The sequence below is a fragment of the Gracilinanus agilis genome, chromosome 3, assembly GCF_016433145.1.
Source record: "Gracilinanus agilis isolate LMUSP501 chromosome 3, AgileGrace, whole genome shotgun sequence".
Taxonomy (NCBI): Eukaryota; Metazoa; Chordata; class Mammalia; order Didelphimorphia; family Didelphidae; genus Gracilinanus; species Gracilinanus agilis.
The window spans coordinates 225,856,634-225,878,155 of NC_058132.1; the positions used below are offsets into that span (position 1 = coordinate 225,856,634).

The 21,522-nt window shown below is 33.5% G+C and overlaps 1 protein-coding gene across 2 annotated transcripts in view; it reads right to left on the reverse strand.

Annotated features, from left to right (window-relative positions):
* The window catches only part of GLS (glutaminase), a 94,728-nt gene that overhangs the window by 59,993 nt on the left and 13,213 nt on the right, over positions 1-21,522 (reverse strand). For both annotated transcript variants that reach the window (XM_044669691.1, XM_044669692.1), the window contains exons 2-6: positions 15,258-15,354; positions 14,801-14,922; positions 10,271-10,400; positions 7,437-7,516; positions 2,898-3,061 (exon numbers count right to left, since the gene is read on the reverse strand). In XM_044669691.1, coding sequence (XP_044525626.1) covers positions 2,898-3,061; positions 7,437-7,516; positions 10,271-10,400; positions 14,801-14,922; positions 15,258-15,354 — 593 coding nt within the window. The remainder of the gene's footprint in view (positions 1-2,897; positions 3,062-7,436; positions 7,517-10,270; positions 10,401-14,800; positions 14,923-15,257; positions 15,355-21,522) is intronic.

The window sequence follows — 21,522 nt, forward strand, 5'->3', positions numbered from 1 at the left end:
GAATCTGGATATTGAGTCAAAGAACCTGGTTTAAAATCTTAGCTCTTATCATTTGCTACTTCCTCTCAAAGCAATTTAATCTTGTATATGCCTAGTACTGTTCTGAGGGCTTTATAAATATTCTCTCATTTGATTCTCAAAACAACTCTGGGAAGTCGATGCTATTATCATCTCCATTTTAAAGGTTAAGAATCTGAAGGTCAAGTAGTCCAACCCCTTCATTTTATAGTGAAACTGAGGCTAAAAGAGGATAAGTGACATGCCCAAAGTCGCATGGAGTCAGGATTCAAACCCAGGTTCTCTGAGTACAAATTTAGTACCTTTTCTATCAAACCACCTCTCAATAATGGATTTATCACTTCTAAAGATCATTAATTGTACTACTCTCTATGTACATTTTCCTACAATTTAGGTTTTCTCTATTGAGAGGTAGTTCAAAAGAATACTATTTTAAGAGTCAGGAGAAATCTAGGTTCAAATGTCATCCATGAAATTTACTAATACTAATCCCTGGATAAGCCAAATACTCTAGGGCCTTATTTATAAAATAGGTAAAAAAGTCATGATACTTTTCTCAGGGGGTTGTTAGTATTAATGAAATAAAATGAGGTACATGAAGCTGTTTGCAAGCCATAATCAATATGAGTATCAATTACAATAATTATTACACCAATTCCTCATTTTAAGGATGAGATGACCTACAAGTATTCTTATTACCTACTATTCAAATATTGAACAGCATTGCAGAAAAAAGCTCAAGTTCCAACTGAATCAAAGACACTGAAAATATATGTAATTAAGAAATAAAAGTCAATACACATCTCTTAGCACCATGATGATGATAATGGTGATGCAAAGAGCTAGCATAATGCTTTCATGTTTAAAGTCTTGCAAACACTTTACAAACATCTCATTTTATCCTCATAGTAACCCTATGATATAGGTGCTATTATTACTCTCATTTCACAAATGAAAAAACAGACTGAGTTGTTAGCTGGTTTGCCCAATCATAAAAGTAGAGGAGGATTTAAATACAGGTCTTCCTGACTCCATGTCAAACCACTGCTATTCACTGTACCACCTATCTGCCCTATACAGAGAGAATCATTCTGGTCTGGTATTGTAGAAAAATAATTATCACTCCCAAAACATTTTATTTCTACATGATTTCTACATGAAGTTTTAAGCTACTTAAGTTAAAAAATTATTTTCTCAAACTAATTTCAACTAAAATTAGTTATGAAAGACCCTATAAAATGGATGGCCAATAAGCCAATCTTAATCCTTTTTAGGTTTTCTATCTTTAATATAATTTAGTCATCTCTTCTGATTCTTTTCTTTTGAAAGTCAGCAAAGTAAGCTAAATTCTATAAACTAAAAGCATCAGGAATTTTCAAATATAAAATGCTAAAAATGAGAAAAACTCAAGGTGATATTTTAAAAGTAAATGTAAAGGGGCAGCTGGGTAGCTCAGTGGATTGAGAATCAGGTCTAGAGACGAGGTCCTGGGTACAAATCTGGCCTCAGATACTTCCCAGCTGTGGGACCCTGGGCAAGTCACTTGACCCCCATTGCCTACCCTTACCACTCTTCTACCTAGGAGCCAATACACAGAAGTTAAGGGTTTAAAAAAAAAAAGTAAATGTAAAAAAATTAGTTTGCATCCTCAAATCCCCCCAAATATGATTTTCACTAATAACCAAGCTATTTCTGTTTCAATTTAGAAAAGAAATTAGACACACACTTTAAGAACTCATAAATACATTGGGTATAGGGGAAGCTGACAGCTCAGTGGATTGAGAACCAGGCGATCCTGGACTCAAATCTGACCTCACACAATTCCTAGCTGAGTGACCACCCCCACCCCCACCCATTGCTTATCCCTTACTGTTCTTCTACCTTGGAACTAATACATAATATTGATTCTAAAACAGTAAGGGTTTAAAAAAATTGGGTATAAATTCCCAAATTTTAGAACTGGAAGAGATCTCAGAAGATATCCAATTGGTACCAGACAAAGTCATTTAGGCTTTATATAAAGATCTCTAGAAATGGTCCATCTCACTTTGGGATAGCTCTAATTGTTATGAAGTTTTTACTATAAAATCTAAATTTACCACTTTGTAATTTCTATTCATTTCTCTTGGTTATGCCTCACAAGGCCAAGAAAACTATTCTCCTTTTCATATATATTCAAATAAATACTCAAAACAACAATTATTTCTCCCCTAAACTTGTCCTTCTCCAGACTATCAAGTCTATTTCTTTGGCATGATCTCAAGGCCTTTCACCATTCTGGCTGCTCTGCCCTAAATGCTCCCCAGTTTATCAAATGTTTCTACATTATGGCATCCAGAATGAAACATAAAATCACAAAATCCCTGTCACAAAATCTGACAGAAGAGATCACAGTGAAAAATTATTCTTCTATCCTAAATACTTTTTATCTCCTAAGACAACCTAAGGCTCAATAGCCTTCTTAATTCCCATAGTACACTGCTGACTTATATTAAACTTGTAGTCACCCACTAAAAACTCAGATCTTTCTCAGATGAACTGCCATCTAGTATCCCACTCCAACTTTATACATGTGAAGTTGATTTTTCAAGTGTAAGAATAAGTATAGGCTAGGGGAGGTATGACTAGACAACAGATCATCTGACCAAGAACTGGAGGTTTCAGTGATTTTAGCTCAATATGAAGAAAAAGTCTTATTTTGAAATGAGCGAAAGTTTTGCTATATCCTCATTACATCAAAGGTCTTTAAGGTATAATGGCTTTCCTTTTTAAGAGGAATTACCTACTTTTTTACCTACCCACCTTTCTAGGTAGGTAATGACTACCTAGAATTAAGGCAGGAAAATGAAATTTCTTGTCTTTTGTTATCTGATTCTTACCATCTTCATTCAGGAAGAGTTTGTTGAATCTTAAACCACTGGGCTCTTTTCCAACATATCGATGCACATATTCTGTTCCAAGGTCATTTACAGCAATGGCATATTTCAAGGGCTTTACACAGGACTGAAGACAAAAGGGTACTTTGGTATCTCCAATAGAATGCCTTTTTAAAAGCAGATTTAAAAAAAAGAATAGCAATCAATAAAAGATGGAATTGCATAATTATAACATTTTAATGTATTTATTCTGATTTTCCTTTGTAAAAATTATGAATCTTAAGGAATAAATGTAAGAAACAGGTTGTTTTAAGAGGCATTACATATAGGCAACATATTATGCACCCAAGAAAGGGAAGCCTGATTCACAACTGGATAATATATAAAGCAAGAGTCAGTAATTTTTTGTTTGGAGAGACTTTTGAAGATACTGAATTAATGGCTAAACAACTTCTCAAGAATTTGTATAAATGGAGATTTTGAACCTTGGACGTCATCCCTCACAAGTCCCTTAGTTTTCCTAAAATTCCCTTTAATCTCTCCTGTGCCTCCACGTTTGCATGATCACATTATTGTTTTATATTTGGCTGTAACTCCTCCTTCTTTCTCTTTTGCTCCTGGGAGTGGGCTGGGTGAGTTTAGCACCTTTTCCCTCTAGTTTTTTTATGTTAGTTTATTATCAATAAAACTTTATAAAATGTAATATTTAGTTATTGAATATTAATTTTAAAATTCCCAAATTATAAAGTTCTGTTTAGTCTTTGAGAGCAACCCATCTGAATGAAAGGAAATTGTATCAGACAATTCTAGAGTTTGCACTAAGATACAAGAGGTGACTATACCCCTGCCTCTGTCTACCTTTATGCATTGCACATGAGAAAAAGTAGGAAGAATGTGTTTATGCTATGAAACTAGAAAGCTTATAAAATGGAGAGTAGATGCTAGAGTAAAAAAGTCTGATCATTTTTCTAGAAGCAATTTTGTAACTATGACAAAAATTCAATTATCAACTTGGGGAAAAAATCTAATAAAGTCACAAAGGCTTGAAAGAAAAAGAAGGTTGTATTTGTATAGTACCTCAATTTTAAGAATTTGTTAATAAGTTTTGCTCTTTCATATTCTTAAATTACCCCATGTATCCTTTTTTTCACCTACTCACTTCCCTGAAAAATCATTTCATGTAATAATTTTTATAGAAAAGAAAAAAATCAGGAAAAATGATATTTCAAAAAAAAACAAACGATAATATAAAGCAATGCTTCATATGCATGGATTCACTGCCTCTACAAAGGAAGGGCAAAGTGAGCAGAATAAGTATGTATTTTTTGAGACTAAGCTTGTCTTTTGCAGTTTTGCAATGTTCATTTTCATTTGCTCTATGGTGATGTTTTCTTGACCCTGTTCACTTTGCAACAGTTAATTGCTTCTCTGTATTTAACATATTTGCTGTTTCTTAATTAAAGTAGTGTAATATTACATTAATATACCACAATTTATTTACCCATTCTAAAGTTGATGGGCATCTATTGGTTTCCAGTTTTTTGCAACCACAAAATACGCTGCTATAAAAAATTGGTATCATTTGGGTAATTTTTAAAGATCTCTCCTTGGAGTACATGTTTACAGTGAAAAAAGTTTATTTTAGCCACTTTATTTGCAGATTTAAACTGCATTCCAAAATGGCTCTATCAGTTCACATCTACACCCACAATGCCCTTGAAAGGCAGAAGTAGAGGCAGAATGGTTTCATTTTGTACTCCAAAGCCAACAATGAAATTTCATTTCATGAGATATTTACAGTGTTCAACATGTTATAAGCAAAAAGACCACCATAAAGATAACTACGATTTCTGTGCCAACTTCTATTGTAGAGAAGAGAGATAAAAAGATCTTGACAAGACCATCCAAACAAGTCTAAAGATATAAAAAGTAGAAACTTTCCATTTGAAGGTGGGCACAGGGAATGATAATAAAAAGTGGAGAATATGGCTCACGACTGAAAACTGAAGGAGGTCAAAGGCTTGCATCCTACTCAGAAGTTTCTTGCTTATATCTCAATAAATAAGTCTTTATTAAGCACCAGTAAGAGAAGCACCATGCAAGGTGCTAGCTATACAAAGACAAAATTGAAACAGTCTTTATCCTCAAGAAGTTGCCTTTTATCAGGGGAGAGAACATGTAAATAGGGTATAATCAATGGATTTTTAAAAAGTATTCACTAAGTACAAGCATAGTGATACACACATAAAAGCTAAGACAGTCCTGCCCTCAAGGATCTTATTTTCTGATGGAAGAATTAGCACATACAATACGAAGTGGTTAAGTTATGGGGATGGTAGGTGAGACCCTTAGGAGAGCAAACAGGTCAACACACTCCATTCAGGTACAATGGTTGAACTGATTTGATATAGTGAATGATGTATTACCAAGGGGGAAATTATCCAAGATTAGTTGTGTGAGCCTTAAAATACTATCACTAGTATTAGATTTAAAGCTTTTCAAACTTTTAAAAAGTCCTTTAAGTCCTCTGATAACAAAAAACAACTCTTCCAATAAAAGAAAAAAGATACAGGTCGATATTTAATAAGAGAAACTGACTTGTAAGCAGTATGATATGCCAGCACATTTGGCTCCAAACTACTCTGCAGAGAACATAATTTTCTGTGTATATTCACTGAAGATCACGCAGATACATAAGATTGTTAAACTCAGTATCCAAGAAGGCCAAGTAGGCTAGTCAGTGAATAAACTATTAGATAAATAGTATTTTTAGGGGCAGCTGGGTGGCTCAGTAGATGGAGAGCCAGGCCTAGAGACGGGAGGTCCTGGGTTCAAATCTGCTCTCAGACACTTCCCAGCTGTGTGAACCTGGGCATGTCACTTAACCCCCTTTGCCTAGCCCATACCGCTCTACTGTCTTAGAACCAATACACAGTATTGATTCTAAGAGAGAAGGTAAGAGTTTTTTTAAAAGTTATTTTTTTCATAAAGCAAAGGTGTCATATTTTTAAAATAAAGTGCTATTTTCTTAGGTTCACATCAAAGCTCAATACAAAGGACCTCCAAATACTAAGACCTTGGTTTTAATTCCCTGAATTCCCAAAGGAAACTTCCTCAAAATGTATGAAATCCTCAGTTCTATCAATAGTGAATACAGCATTCACATTGTAAACCCAGTGAAAGCATTAGTTTCTCTAAAATTATGATTTATAGTATTCTCCAATGGATTCTCCAAACTCTATATAACACCTTCAACAAAATCTGAGTAACACATTTTTAAAACACACACACATACATTACATATATTATACTCACAAAAGTGGGTGTGGGTATTTTAAAACACCTGTCTTTTTTTTTAGGAAAATGAAACAGATAAGCCAACATAAGATATACTTAATGCTTCAGTTTACATTTTTTTACTAAAGAAACTTGAGATATTTCCTGTTCATAGAGCAGAAACCATTTTTTATTTGATATCATACTGTTAAGTCACAGAAAATTTAGTTTTTGATTACTTAAGATTTTAAAAAATGAACTACATATCCCTGAGATTACTTTCCTGTTTTCTCAAAAGCCATTGAGAAAAATAATAATTGTGATAATATACCTATGTAATTAGTTTGGTTTTTTTTTTAATTTTAAACCCTTTAACTTCTGTGTATTGATTTATAGGTGGAAGATTGGTAAGGGTAGGCAATGGGGGTCAAGTGACTTGCCCAGGGTCACACAGCTGGGAAGTGTCTGAGGCCGGATTTGAACCTAGGACCTCCTGTCTCTAGGCCTGGCTCTCAATCCACTGAGCTACCCAGCTGCCCCTTGTAATTAGTTTTTAAAAGAAACTTTCAGAGAAAATGAAAACATGTCAACACCAAGGTAAAATTTTTGACATGCATAAAAGATAAAGACTACATAAAATATTTATTTTTATTCATATACAAACACAAAATTAGAATTATCAGAATTTATACATACACACAAATATAAAAGATTTCCTTTTTTAAAGTTAAATTAAATTAATGTTGGCTTATGTGCTTCATTTTCCTAAAAAAACATGTTTTAAAATACCCACACCCACTTTTGTGGGTATAATTAAACATATAGTCCCCAAGCCATATTTATGTAAACATTTAGATATACTTAGTGCTTCAGTTTACATTTAAAGAAATGGGACTACTTTTTTTTTGTTTCGGAATCAGAGGTCATTGGTAACAAAACTAGCAGGATTAATTTTTTTGACATTTTTACAACATCAAAGAGCAAAGCAGGTGACCACACTTTAGACCATACCACATTAGTGACCAAAATTGATCACAATTTTGAGAAATTCGGTCAGACAGCATTTGTTCTTTTTCCATTTAAACATCAGCATACTTTTAAAGTAAATCAAGTGCTTCTTTTACACTAAGATTTCCTGAAGTAAACACCACTCAAATAACAAACTGAATTTCTGCCAACTTCACATTGCATCAAAGCATAAACTTTAAAAATATGTGAAATATTTCAGATATTAACAAAGAAATTATTTATTTAAAATAAACTCACCTCTGTCCATCCACAGTACACACCGACACTCCCCACAAATCTGGGCTGAACTTAGCCAGTTGAGGGATGTAATCAGCAACCTAAATCAATACATTGACAAGAAATGAGAAATTTGGAAAGATCCAAGAACATAAAGTTACAATGAAGGCAAATAATATGCATATTCTGCAACAATGAATACCTTTTAACAAATTTAGCATAATCTTAAAAGATGTCTATCTCAATTTGTGAAACCTCTGTGGTTTGGGTTTTTTATTATTTAATACCTCCCTCTAAGTTGGAACCAAGATGGCAGAATAGCAGACTAATTCCACTCCCTTATACTCACTCCTTCCTCCCAACACTCTAAAAAGAGCTAGAAAACATTCCAAACTGAATCCTAACTGGGAAATCCAAGGGGGTTGGAGGAGAGGTCATCAAAGTAAGTTGTTTTTCTGGCCCAGGTCTGCATAAGGAGACAGAAGTCTGGAAGGAAAGGGGATGAAATATGTGCCCTGGAACGCACTACATGAAACATTCCAACACAGAGTGCGGCTATGCACCAGGGCAAGAAGAGATCTCACACACATTGGAGATGGCCTAAACTTGTGTAGGATGTAGGAATAGGTGCTAATTGACAGCTTTTGTCACTTACTACCTAGTTCCCAGTCATAGATCCAAAGTGGATCCTACAAAGGGGAAAAATTGATCTTTAATAAAAGAGAGAACTAAGAATTCCTGATGGAAAGACCAAAGCTACATAGAAACTCTGAGGTGGAAACATGAGAGTTAAGAGAAACACAAAAAAGGTAAAATATGTATGAACAATGATAAAGAACTAAACAAGGATCAATTGTTTACATTCTAATATAGAAAAATGACATACCAGGTCCCCTCTGAACACTATCATCATCAAAGGTCACAGAGGGAGTCTAAATGGAAGACCTAGGAATAGTTTTATTATATCCTGATGATCTTAAAACAAAGGAAAGAGTGAGAAAGAGCACTAGAGGAAAAGGAGAGAGGATAACTTGGAGAAATTATATCACTCATATCGTTAGGATATACCAGGAAAAGTCTACACAAAAAAGGAGAAAAGGGTAGGAGGTGACTGACATGTGAGCCTCATTCTCATATGAACTGACCAAAGAAGGGGAGATCACACACACACAAACACACAGTTGGGTTCAGAAATACATTTCACTCCACAGGAATACAGAATGGAAAGAAGAAATTGAAGAAAGGGAAATGAGATTAAGTGACTAACTCTAAAGAAAGCACTCTTCTTTGTGTACTGGCAAAAACTCAGGAAACTGAGGGAATGCCTGTTAATTAAGGAATGACTGAACAAGTTATGGTATATAACAGATGAAATTCTACTGTAAGAAGAATTACTTAGTGTGCTGTAAGAAATGATGAAGAGAATGGTTACAGAGAAACTTGGAAAGATTTGTACGAACTAATATAGAGTGAAGTAAAGAACCAAGAAAATCATTTCTATGACAACAACACTACAAGACAAATAGTTCTGAAAGACTTATTAACTCTCTTCTGCATAATAACCAGAGATTTATCATCAAACCTGCTACCTACCTCCTGATAGAAAGGTGAAGGATTCAAGAGTGCAGAAAGAGACATTTTTTTTTTGGTTATGACCAATGCAGAGATTTGTTCTGCTTGACTATAAATTTTGTAAGAGAAGGTTTTTTTTTTTCTTTCTCAAGTAAGGGTGGAAGCGAAGGAAGGAAGATTTTTGTTGATTGAAAAAAAAAACAACTGGAAAAGTCAAAAAACAAAAGAAAAGAGTTTCTCTCAAACTTGAGCTCTAAGCAATATATTCCCTAAGCATTTCCTCATGTCTATTCTTTCTCCCTACCTCTCAAACCACATCACATTTATTATAAACAGGTTTGTTCTTTCCCAAATTGGGAAAAGAACAATATAATACAATCCAATAAACATTTATTAAGCACTCACTATAACCCCAGGCACTATGATAAGTGCTAGAAGTATAAATAAATAAGACAGTAGAAAGAATAGACAAAAATGGGCACTTAGGCACCTTCAGGGGTTTGAGAGTTCACAAATGTGAACACATATTAAAGATATAAAGTTACCACTTGTCCTTAACCTAGAACTAAAAAAACCCAAGACCTTCAACAGGATTGATGGTTGTAAGAATATGTTGTGTTACTCTGCATTATAAGCATTATTAAATCAAGTTTTAACTATTTCACTATCATTAACATGAGGAATTTAATATAATCATCAACTAAAGGTAGTATAAGCATAGTGAACAAAGAGTAATCAGGGTCAGAAAGATATGGTTCAAGTCCTACTCCTAATAAACTTTGGCTTATTAATTTAAACTCTCAGCTACCCAGATAACTCTATGAAAACTATAAATTGCAGAGAAGGTACTGCTCTCTATTACTAGAATTTCCTTTAGTAATTACACACTTAAGCTCAATATTTAAATTTTTCCTTCATTTGTTCAAAATCTGTACAATAGCAAAAAAAATCAATTATATTGCTATTTTAGACATTTCCAATGATAAAATTATTTAAATTAGCAAACTTTTTTTAAAGATGCCATTGGTTCTAATTACTTGGTAATCATTTGGAAAAGCCAAGAGTATAACACAGAGTGATTCAATTGGCCTCAGGGTCAGGAAAACCTCAATCTGAATTTTTAAAAAGTATAATGATATAATAAATGTCAAGGACAATTTTTTGGTCCTAAATTTTTCAATGCTATAATAAATCATAAAATGAAACAAATTTTATTGTGCTTTGACTGCAACCCAGTTTGGGTTTTTATTAATGACATTAAATAAAGCCACTTAAAAGTGTACCTTTCCTCCGGACTGCTTTTTAGCACTTTCAAACAATTCATCAATGTGTGAGGTAAATGACATAAAGTCTGGAATGACAAACTTTCTCCTAAAGGCTTGCGTAAGAAGCACAATGTTGCTTTGAACACATCTGTGAACAGGAGAGGAAAAAATTAGTAACACTATATTTCAACTAAGGAGTTTTAAAAAATAGTACGTTAACATACATTCTTTTATGCACATTGTTACTTCGTGAAATCAAACGAAAATTGTTGAATGTGGTTAGAAAATACATTTTAAATGTAAAAAGTTGTAGTAAAGGTTGAGAATTTTATAAATATATATAAAGTCAAAAAAGGCAACTATATCCAAAACAAAGCATTTAGCTTAGTAGAACTGATAAGATTTAATCATGTTGCTTGATGCAGGGGGAAATATTCTTATACTTTCAGATCTAAACTATTTTTAGAGGACTTTGGAAAAGTAGACCTTATACTTTTATTCTAATAATCATCAACATTACAGAAAATCTAGAAAAATAATATATTGCCAACATCTGGAAAAGCCTGAATTCCTAAGCAAGAAAAGACAAAAGTTACAACACAGAAAATAAAAACTCAACCAAGTTTTAAAAAAGCACTGATGTTAACTGTTTAACCTTACTAAAATGCTTTGCAGAAAAATAAAGTAATGACTTAAAAAAGCAAGTGTCATAAATATAACTTCTAATTAGTACATTCAAAACAACATGTCCACATAACCTTTTAGAAAAGTTTTATAAATAGGTCACAGAATGCTGTGCATGATCCCCTGCTCATTTTCTCACTATTACTTCTTACACTCAGTACACACCAAAGTCAACCTGTAACTAATGCTGAAAAAGTTAGCTAAGAGGTGGCACACAGCAAACATTCTCTCTCCTCCCTATCTTTCTGATAACTATTCAGGGATGAGAGTTGATCAAAAAATAAACATTTCCTACAGTCACACTAGTTAATTGTGCAGGCATGTGTATGCTTCATATATTATAAAATTGCAATCTGGATTTTTATCACTATCAAACATTAGATTTTACACTCTTAAACTGAGAAATATTTTCTCTCTCTGCAACTAAATATGAATTGATAAATTATTTGAGAATTGAAAAAAAAGGTCAAACATCTTTTTCCAGATTAGAGATTTAAGTTAACCCAGTATCTTAAATTTATCTTGACCTAGATCAAAAGTCCATTTTATTTTTACTAAAATTGTCCTAGTTTTAATTTTTAAAATAAAATTTACATTGACATCCTCATTAGCTAAACATTTTATTAGGACAAATAATACAAAACCCTTAAGAGAGTTTGATGTTTTAGTGATTAGGATATCCTAAAATAGAATAACAATGATATTCTTCCAAATATTTTATATTTGGTCAATCTCCTAATAGTTCAAAACATATACATTTCAATTACATTTAGTAAATAAAATTTTCAGTTGTTGCAAAATGAGGGGAAAAGTGCCAAATAACCATATAACTTAAATATATTAACATGTTCCAAAAATGAAGTCTACGTTTTCTTTATGATTTAAATTTATAAAACCACCTTAACTCTTTTTCAAGAAGTAATTCCAAAAATCATTTTCAACACATAATTAAAACTATTTGGCATTTTAAAATTAATCAAGTTTTTAAAAAGCAGTTAATAAATTATGTTCTTAAACAGCCAGTAAAACACTTTTTTCTCCCAACAAGATGCTAGTTGGTAAATGCTAAGATAATCAAGCCTAAGAAAAAACTTTAACCTTATACAAGAATACTGGATTAAATGTACTTAATGTTATGTTATTTTTATTTTATATTCATGAAGTCTTATTCTAAACACACACAACACACACACATATCAACACATTAACTCTTTCTTATTCTTTAAACCCTCATCAAAAGAGCTCTCTTTGTAGATAGAAAATTAAAACCTAAAAAGAGTATACAGCACGAGACTAGTAAATAATTCTGAAAAGAATTAAATACAACACCAAGCTAATATAGTCAGTATAACTGCAATTCCCAGCTCTCCAACTAATTGTGTGAAGGCACAGTTTTCTTATCTTTAAAATAAGAAAATCTGCTGCCTTTCCCTACCTACACATAGGAGCACTGTATTAAGTATGTATTATAAAATCATTATTACTCAAGTTCCTCATAAATTCACAGAACATCAAAACAAGTGTTACACCTATGTAAAGCACATTTCCAGCAATCAATTAAACTAAAAAGGAAAATGCTGCCTCAATCAACAACCTGAAGCCTAAAACATTATCTTTCAAGAAATATTATCCACTATTAACCTTCCATACCAGGAGCTATTTCTTAATCCTGTAAAGTCCTTGAACAATGTATTTCAATATCACTGGTTTCTTGGTAATTCTGTTTTATTTATGCACTTAAAAAACATAATTTCAAGGCATCTAGTGTCACTAGACTGCCAAAAGGGTCCATGATAAGCAAAAAGGAAAAACACCCTCATTCTAAAATGTTTCCAGATGATTAACCCTAGTAGATGGTTACATGTTACTTCAAATTTCCAAAGTTATAGTTACTAGTATTTCATAAGTTTCCTCATTAATTTACTTAGAATTGGACTTTATTCTCCTTTAAAGTAATGTTTGGTTCCCAGGTCATCACAGAAAATACTATTAAACTTATAAATCACCCGAAAGGCCATCATTATTTTAACTGTACTGCACTATTTGTAATTTTATCTTTCCAATGAAAATATGTCACATTTCAGTTTCCTCTTAACTTGTGGCCTCAGTGGGCAAAGCAGATATGCCTAGGCCTTACTCATTAACTGAACTCTATTTATTTGAGAGAAAGCACTTGACTATTCAAGATGTTCTGAACTGAGGAACAAAAGGGTGAACGCCACACAAGTACTGAACCCACTTTTATTTATGGGTCATTCCATATCCATTTCCTATCAAAGACCATATATACCAACCACAAAGTAAGATTTCCTCCTCAACCCCTCTCCTGAATTTTATTTTTTTAAATGGTGTAATTTAGAAATTAACTTTTCGATTTTAACAAAAAATCATGCACCTACCTTTATGGATTAAAGGGCCATCACCTATATAAACAGCTTAAAATAGAAATTTTTCATAATATGTGCAAAATAATATCTAACATCCATTACAATTTGAGCTATCTCTTTTACTGTTTGGAGTCAGTAAAGACCTAGGTTCAAATTCCAGGTACTTTCTATCTAGCTAAAGAAGCCACCTTTTATCTATGCTTTATAGCTGTAAGGCTTTAACATTCACTGGAATAGGTTCAGCAAACTACCCTTTAGAATCAGTTTCCACATTTGGGATAGGACATACTGATTTCCAAATGACATTCCAGGGTAATTCCAGGGTAAAAAGACTCTGTGACCACCCCAAGTATATTATTCCTGGCAAATTCTATGTGATTTTAGTTCAATGTACTTATTAACAAATTAATAGTCAATATTTATTATTAAGCATCTATTATGTGCCAGGAACCATACTACGCACTGGAGATACAAAAAAAGGCCAAAAGGGGGCAGCTGCATAGCTCAGTGGATTGAGAGTCAGGCCTAGAGACAGGAGGTCCTGGGTTCAAATTTGGCCTCAGACACTTCCCAGCTGTGTAACCCTGGGCAAGTCACTTGACCCCCATTGCCTACCCTTACCACTTTTCTGCTTTAGAGCAAATACACAATACTGACTCCAAGATGGAAGGTAAAGGTTTAAAAAAAAGGCCAAAAAAAATGACCAAATGGCTTAATATCCCACATAGTAACGAAAACAACTCATCTGACAATATAAGCTTCTATGAACGAGATGAGCAAGGTTTTAGGCCTTACCAAGATCCCAATGGACTTTTAGGGAATGAAGTTTATAATCATCATTCACAAAGAGTTTTGAGTAGTCCCCAAGAGATGTCAAATTGCTATCAGACCCTTCATACTTTATCTCATAACACTTTGTGTCACTTAGGGAATATATAATCCAGTAAGTAATTTCACAACAAAACTGAATTAAAAAGATGTTAGTGGAAGTTAAAATTGGGAATAAGCAAAATGTACAATATTACAAATCAAGCATTCATAAAAATTAATCAGACTTAAAGTCTACAATTTAAAAAAAAGAAACAAAAACAGTATTTTCATTAAAATATAACTAAATTCACATGTTCAGATAATCAGGAGTAGGCATGATAACAGGTTTTTAAAAATGAGTCCTTCCTGAAATCCATTTCTAACTATATGAGCAAGATTACAAGGATAAAAAGATATAGATAAACAGTCTGAGTAAGTGGGCAAGGATGAAAAAGATTGTTGTGTGTTCTAAGTCAATTCATTATTTAAATACCGTAAATGTATTTTTTTGTGTGCTTCTGATATTTCCTATTTCTTTAAAATGAGATTTCATATCTAGTTTTTAATTATACAAAAAGCAATAATCTTCAAAAAAATTAAACAAAAAAATTTTATAGTTCATTATATGTAGCACAGTAAGTTCATTAAAGTTTGGGGAAATTTTTACTTTTTAAAAAGATCTTTGTCTAGCATGACACCATCTGATGTTGTCTGAAGAGTTAATTTCAACATATCCATACACTCTTTCAACCTGGGATCAGAAGTCCGCAATCCTGTAGATTTCAGTGCCTATTAAGAAAAAAAAAAAGAATCTGTAAATACATATCCCAGATAATTTGTACATTCATCTTAATTACACATTTTTATCCCAATATAAAAAAAATGCTTTCATTTAAAAAAAAAATCTTCAATGCCATTATCACCAAATTTCTGTAGTAATTCATGGTTTTATTTTTGCTTAATGTTTGTCCAAAAAAGATAAGAAGATCATGAAAATAAAAATGTAATATGAAACTATCAGAATCCACAGGTAGAAAGCCATTAAAACATTTCAATTAAAAGACCTAGTGCTACCAATGAAGTAAACAAGATGCAAACAAACAAACAAACAAAGGACAACTTACAGTAATGAATTTATGGACTGGTATTTTTTCTTGCCCTTCTGCAATGGTATAGAACAGCAAATCCTCCAAACTAGGTAGAAGACCCTGTTTGATCCTACTGGGGAAAAAAAGTGGGGAGGGAGAGAATTAGTATTTTGTACAAATAGTCTGTCAAAGCTACCATATTTATAATGCTCCCAACTAAATTTTGGCCATGTTCATATGTTCACTGCAAACCAACTTGTATATCGGCTATTCGCCATGTTTATGTTCATAAAGAATAACATTAAAAATCAAATCAGCAATAAAAATATACTAAAAATTAACTATTTTGCATCCTGTGTTCTATTAATGTATAATGTGATCTTATTTTTAAATGTATATTTTTCCTCTATTTTAACTCAACCATCTGCCCCAAATAAAAAAGAATCCAGAGTTGCATTGTTAAGCATCATTTGTAAACATATTGAGCAAATATTCAGCTGAGTAAGCAAGTACCACATGTAAATAGACACTTATGAAGATGACAAAATCTTGTTTTATATACAAAGTTAACTTGAACGTTTTAGAAGATTTTGGAAAGGTGGGAAATGGCAACTGATTTGAACATAGAGTTGGGCCTAAAATTGAGTAGCAAAAAAAAAAAAAAAAAGTTTGATTATCAATCCCCTAGTGATCACTTCAAAATGCATATTCCAAAGATATCTCAAACTCAACATGTCCACAACAGAATTCATCTTTCCCTTCTTTCCCCCACCTCACAACCTCAATCTTCTCTTTCAAATATTCCTAGTTCTATCAAATGCACTATATTTCTTAAGTATTATGTTAGGCACTTGTGCTAAGAGATAGGAATATAAAGAAAAGATAACTGACATTCCCTGCTAACTAGGAGGTCACAATCTAATAGGGGAAACAAAAATCAAATGCCTATGTACAGACAAGTATATACAAGATAAGTTGGAAATAATCTAACTTCAGTAAGGCCCTAGAATCAAGAGGAATCAAGAAAGGCTTCCTGTAGAAGGTGGGATTTGCTAGGACTTGAAAGAAGCCAGGGAAATCAAGAGGCAGCAATGAGGTGCATTCCATGCAGGAAGGTCAATGAAAATGCCCAGTGTCGAGAGATAATGTGTCTTGTTTAAGGAACAACAAAGCTAGTTTCCTTGGATTGGAGAGTACCATCATTCTCCTAGTCTCCCAGGTTTCTAACATTGGTATTATCCTTGACTTCACTTTCCTTCACCTCACATATATTCAATTGGTTGTCATTCTTACCATTTACTGTACTTATTCCTCTGACATCTGCCTTCTCTCTATTCACACCCTAACTCAGGTCCTCATTATCTCTTGTACAGACCATTCCAATAGCCTGCTAACCCCCACAACCCCACCCTCCCCTCAGAGGCCCCATTTCCAATTCATTCTTCACCTAGTTGCCAAAGTTATTTTCCTCAAAATAAAAATCTATGTCCTACTCAAACTTTGGTTCTCCCTATTGGTTCTAGGATCACATATAGATTGCTGTTCCCTTTGTTGCTTTGGTTTGTTTTGTTTGGGGGAGGGCAGGAAGGGAGAAAGGCTGAATTTTCCTGTCAAGGCTATAAGCTGCTACTCCAAAGATATATACCCTGGTTTGATGTTTCTACCCGGGGCCAAAACACCTCACTCTCTTTGTACCAGGGCTCAGTGCAGACACTCAATGGGCTTGTGTGCACAGCAGTTCAAAACTACCAAGTTCAAGAGCTCTCTCAGCAATAGTTTCCCCGACAACACATATTACACATGTGAATCACCATAATCAGTTCTGTTATAACTTTTTAAGATCCTCACTACCTGTCCCCAAAGCTTTCTGGTATTTCATGTTATTCTGCCTTATCACACTCTAGGATCCCACAAAACTAGTTTTTCTCTGTTCTTCACAAAAATTTCCTCTTGCCTTGACCCTCCTGCAGACCTGTAATGCACTCCCTTTCCCTCTTCCACCTGAAAAGTTTCCACTCTCACTTCTAGACACAGCTATAAAGTCTCTCTTTCCATATGAAACCTTTCCTGATATCACCAATTACCCTGCATATATCTATATAAATAATGACTTTTATCTATTTTCTTTATATTTATTCTGCCTTGCCTTCTTGCCTCCACTAACAGAATGCAAACTCCTCAAGTACAGAAATTGCTTCATTTTTTGTATTCATATTCCCAGCACCTAAGCACAGAGCCTGGTACATAGAGTAGATGCTTAATAAATACTAGTTGACCGATTACATATGGAAAATTTGGCATTGACTCAAATTTTTAAATGCACTTAAAATCCATGGAACCTTACCTTGTAAAAAAATTTCAAGACCAACAGGAAGACGTACATTTTGCTGCATTTAGTGTGGAGCATATTTTCCAATGAGTTTTATGGTAGAAGCAACATCTAAGCTTTCTCATTTGTAAATTAGGCTAATTTTTCCTTTAAAAGTATCAAAACCATCAGCCTTGAAACTTAGTAGGTTCAGAGAACTAATGATTCAAACTCAAAGACAAGGAAGCCTGGAGGAGTTCTAGAGTTTCTCAGAGGCTCGCCTGGTAAATCATGAAGAGGAGAGCTTCACTAAGCTGAAGGTGTCTATCCTTCTTCTGCTCTGGCTAAGTAAATTGATATTTTGTTAATAACTAAAAGGTGTCTCACTTTGTTCTACTATTGAGCCTAAGTTGCCTGGGCACAGACCTGAGTCAGGCCCAGCCAGGAACATCTTGGTTGAAAGAAATGACAGAAAATACATCTTCAAGGGTATGTATGAACAAGAAAGAAAACACAATGGACATGTTGTAAGACTGGGAGAAAACAGGTATACTGAGCATTTTACCTGAGGAACTGCAAAAAAATAAAAAGAACAAATGAATTCTTCCGTGGCATCACTCTTCTTTGGAGGATTAATGGAAAAATCAAACAAGAATCACAAAGGGTAAGATACTCTAACCTACATAGGTTGACGTAAAACTACAGACTAAATTGAAAAGGACATTGTAGGCCACCTAACCCAAATCCCCTTGTTTAAACAGATGAGGAAAATGAGCTAAGAAAGGTTAAGAAACTTGACCAAGAGTAAGATAGACCACAGATTTCATCAAATATATTAAGTATACAGATTAAACTCCAAGAATCATATATATAAATGCAATTATAACAATAAAATAACTATAACCTAAATTAATCAGAATGTTGATAGAATAAGATGTTGTGGTCAATTGAATAACCAATAAGTATTCTTTCCAATCCCTCTTAAAAATCTTTTAAAAGTAAGCACTCTTTCTTAACTTATTGAGTATAATTCCATTAAAGCACCAGCTATCACCTCCTGGTTTGAAAATAGCAAAAGACAGTGAGTCATCATTTTACTTCACCAATATTTATTTATAAAATTTAAGACTACATTAAGTTCACTGACATTTAATTTTTATCTATATATTTCAATACATATCTAAATTCTTTTCATACCAGTAACAAATAACAAACTTCCACTAAGAACAGTCCTCTCTATCCCCATTTCCCTCACCTTCTCACACACAAAAAAAGGTGTTGGTTTCCATTACTGAATTAGGAACTGAACTAATGAAATCCTGGAAGACTCATAGGTATGCTGGCAACTATCACAGGAAAATTATAGAACACAGTCCCTTTGTAGAAACTGCCACGCAGCAAAGTCTATGTTAATAGTACTGCTAGACAGTCTGCAAAGACCATTTCTAGATGTCTAAACATTTCCTGGATTATGGAAAAGTTATGCAATGACTTTAATATGTGCCACATGTATAAAGTTATTTCCTAATACGCTTTTCCTCTGCTTTAGTTTTCAGTTTGTGAATTTGCTCTTAAGTCTGGCATAAATTTTATTTATAGAAAAGTTTACAAATATAGAAATATTTAGATGAACTATCTTAAAAGTATGCATGCTTTGAGATCAAATATTTTATACAAAAACATACTAGATTCTGTATTTCTTCTGAATATGAATTCTACTCAACATTTAAAAGATATTTGGTGGTCAAGAGTCAAAATTGGGCATTTTCCACATGAAGAAATCAAAACTATCAAAAAGTACATAAAAAAGTGTTCTAAATCCCTCCTGATTAGAGAAATGCAAATAAAAACAACTCTGGGGTACCACCTTACTCCTAGTAGACTGGCCAATATGGCAGCAAAGGAAAGTGATAATTGTTGAAGATGTGGCAAAATCAGGACACTAATGCACTGTGGGTGGAGTTATGAATTGATCCAACCATTCTGGAGGGCAATTTGGAACTATGCTCAAAGGACTTTTTTTTTTTTTTTAAACCCTTAGCTTCCATCTTGGAGTCAATATCGTATATTGGCTGCAAGGCAGAAGAGTGGTAAGGGCTAGGCGATGGGGGTTAAGTGACTTGCCCAGGGTCACACAGCTGGGAAGTGTCTGAGGTCAAATTTGAACCTAGGACCTCCCATCTCTAGGGCTGGCTCTCAACCCACTGAGCTACCCAGTTGTCCCCTCAAAGGACTTTAAAAAAATGCCTCCCCTGTGATCCAGCCATACCACTGCTGGGTTTGTACCCCAAAAATAATAAAAAGACTTGTACAAAAATATTTATAGCCGTGCTCTTTGTGGTGGCAAAAAATTGGAAAAATAAGGAGATGTTCATCAATTGAGGAATGGCTGAACAAATTGTGGTATCTGTTGGTGATGGAATACTATTGTGCTGAAAGGATTGATGAAATGGAGGATTTTTATGTGAACTGGAAAGACCTCCAGGAAGATTTATGCAGAGTGAAAGGAGCAGAACCAGGAGAACATTGTACACAGAGACTACCCTGTGGCACAATCAAATGTAATAGACTTTTCCACTAGCAGCAATGCAATGACCCAGGACAATTCTGAGGGACTTAGGAGAAAGAACAACACTATCCACATCCAGAGAAAGAACTATGGGAAGAGAAATGTATAAGAAAAACATATGATTCATCACTTGGTTCAATGGCGATATGATTAAGGTTTTGATGTTAAAAGTTCACTCTACTGCAAATATGAATAATATGGAAATAGGTTTTGAAGAATGATAGATGTATAACCTAGTGAAACGGCTTGTCAGCTCTGGGAATGGGAAGAGAAAAATCATGAATCATGTAACCATGGAAAAATATTCTAAATAAATTTTTAAAAATAATCCATATTTTATTCACATCTGATAGTGTTAAATTAAGCTAAACAATTCTAATGCCCTAACATGTGAAGAAAAAATTACACCATCTGTCAAAGCAAATAGATAGTAACATTCAGATTATTTACAGAAAATGATTTTGTCAAATGAACTACCCTTAAATGAAGTTTGTCACTTGAAAAAAACTTGCAGAATAAGCCTTCTATATCTTTATCATGCCAGTGAATGGTATTTACTTTGCCTAAAAGCAAAGTAAATACCATAAAACATACAATTAACTTTTTCATGTGGTTCTTCAGCTTATGCCACAGAATGAAAAATAATAAATGTTCTACTGCTATAGTTAGCAAAAGCAAATACTTATTTGCTTCATGATATTTTGATTTTTTAAATAAGGATGGAAGAAAAACTGTTTCTTATTTTTAGCTCCTTAAAAAATATTGTACAAAAAAACAAGATGAGCAATGCTCACAAATACACATTTATATGCATTATAATATATAATCTAAGGTACCCTTAAAAGTTAGAAAAAACTTTCCTAAATTGCAATGAACTTTGGTGACACTTCCTATTGAGTTTTTAGCAGTTATGGCCTCTTGCCTAAAGTACTTGAATGGGAAAATGGCAAAGGGGGGTGGGGGGTGGGGGAATGGGAGATCATAGTCACAAAATCATTGTCAGAAGTTCTCTATGATCCTATGACCACTATTGCTATTAAACTCCACCTAATCAAATCCAATTCCATACTAACTTTCACAGCCCAGCTAATATGTCAACTTGGTCCCCCATGATAGAATAATTTCATCATTCATTCAATAGGCACTTATTAAATAATTAATATGTGCTAAGCACTGGTAATACAAAGGAGGAAAAAAAGAAACCTCGGAATAATATAATAACTGAAAACGAAGAGCCTATATTGTGTTGGAGAGAAACCACAGGTATACTGATAATTACAAAATATATATAAAGTAGATATAAAATAATTTCTAGGGAAGGAAAGGCCAAACCAGGAGACAACAGAACTATAAAGGAAAAGACCAAGATGAACAGAATAAGGAGCTAAGTAACCAATAACTCAATAATAGATTTTGGCCTTAGA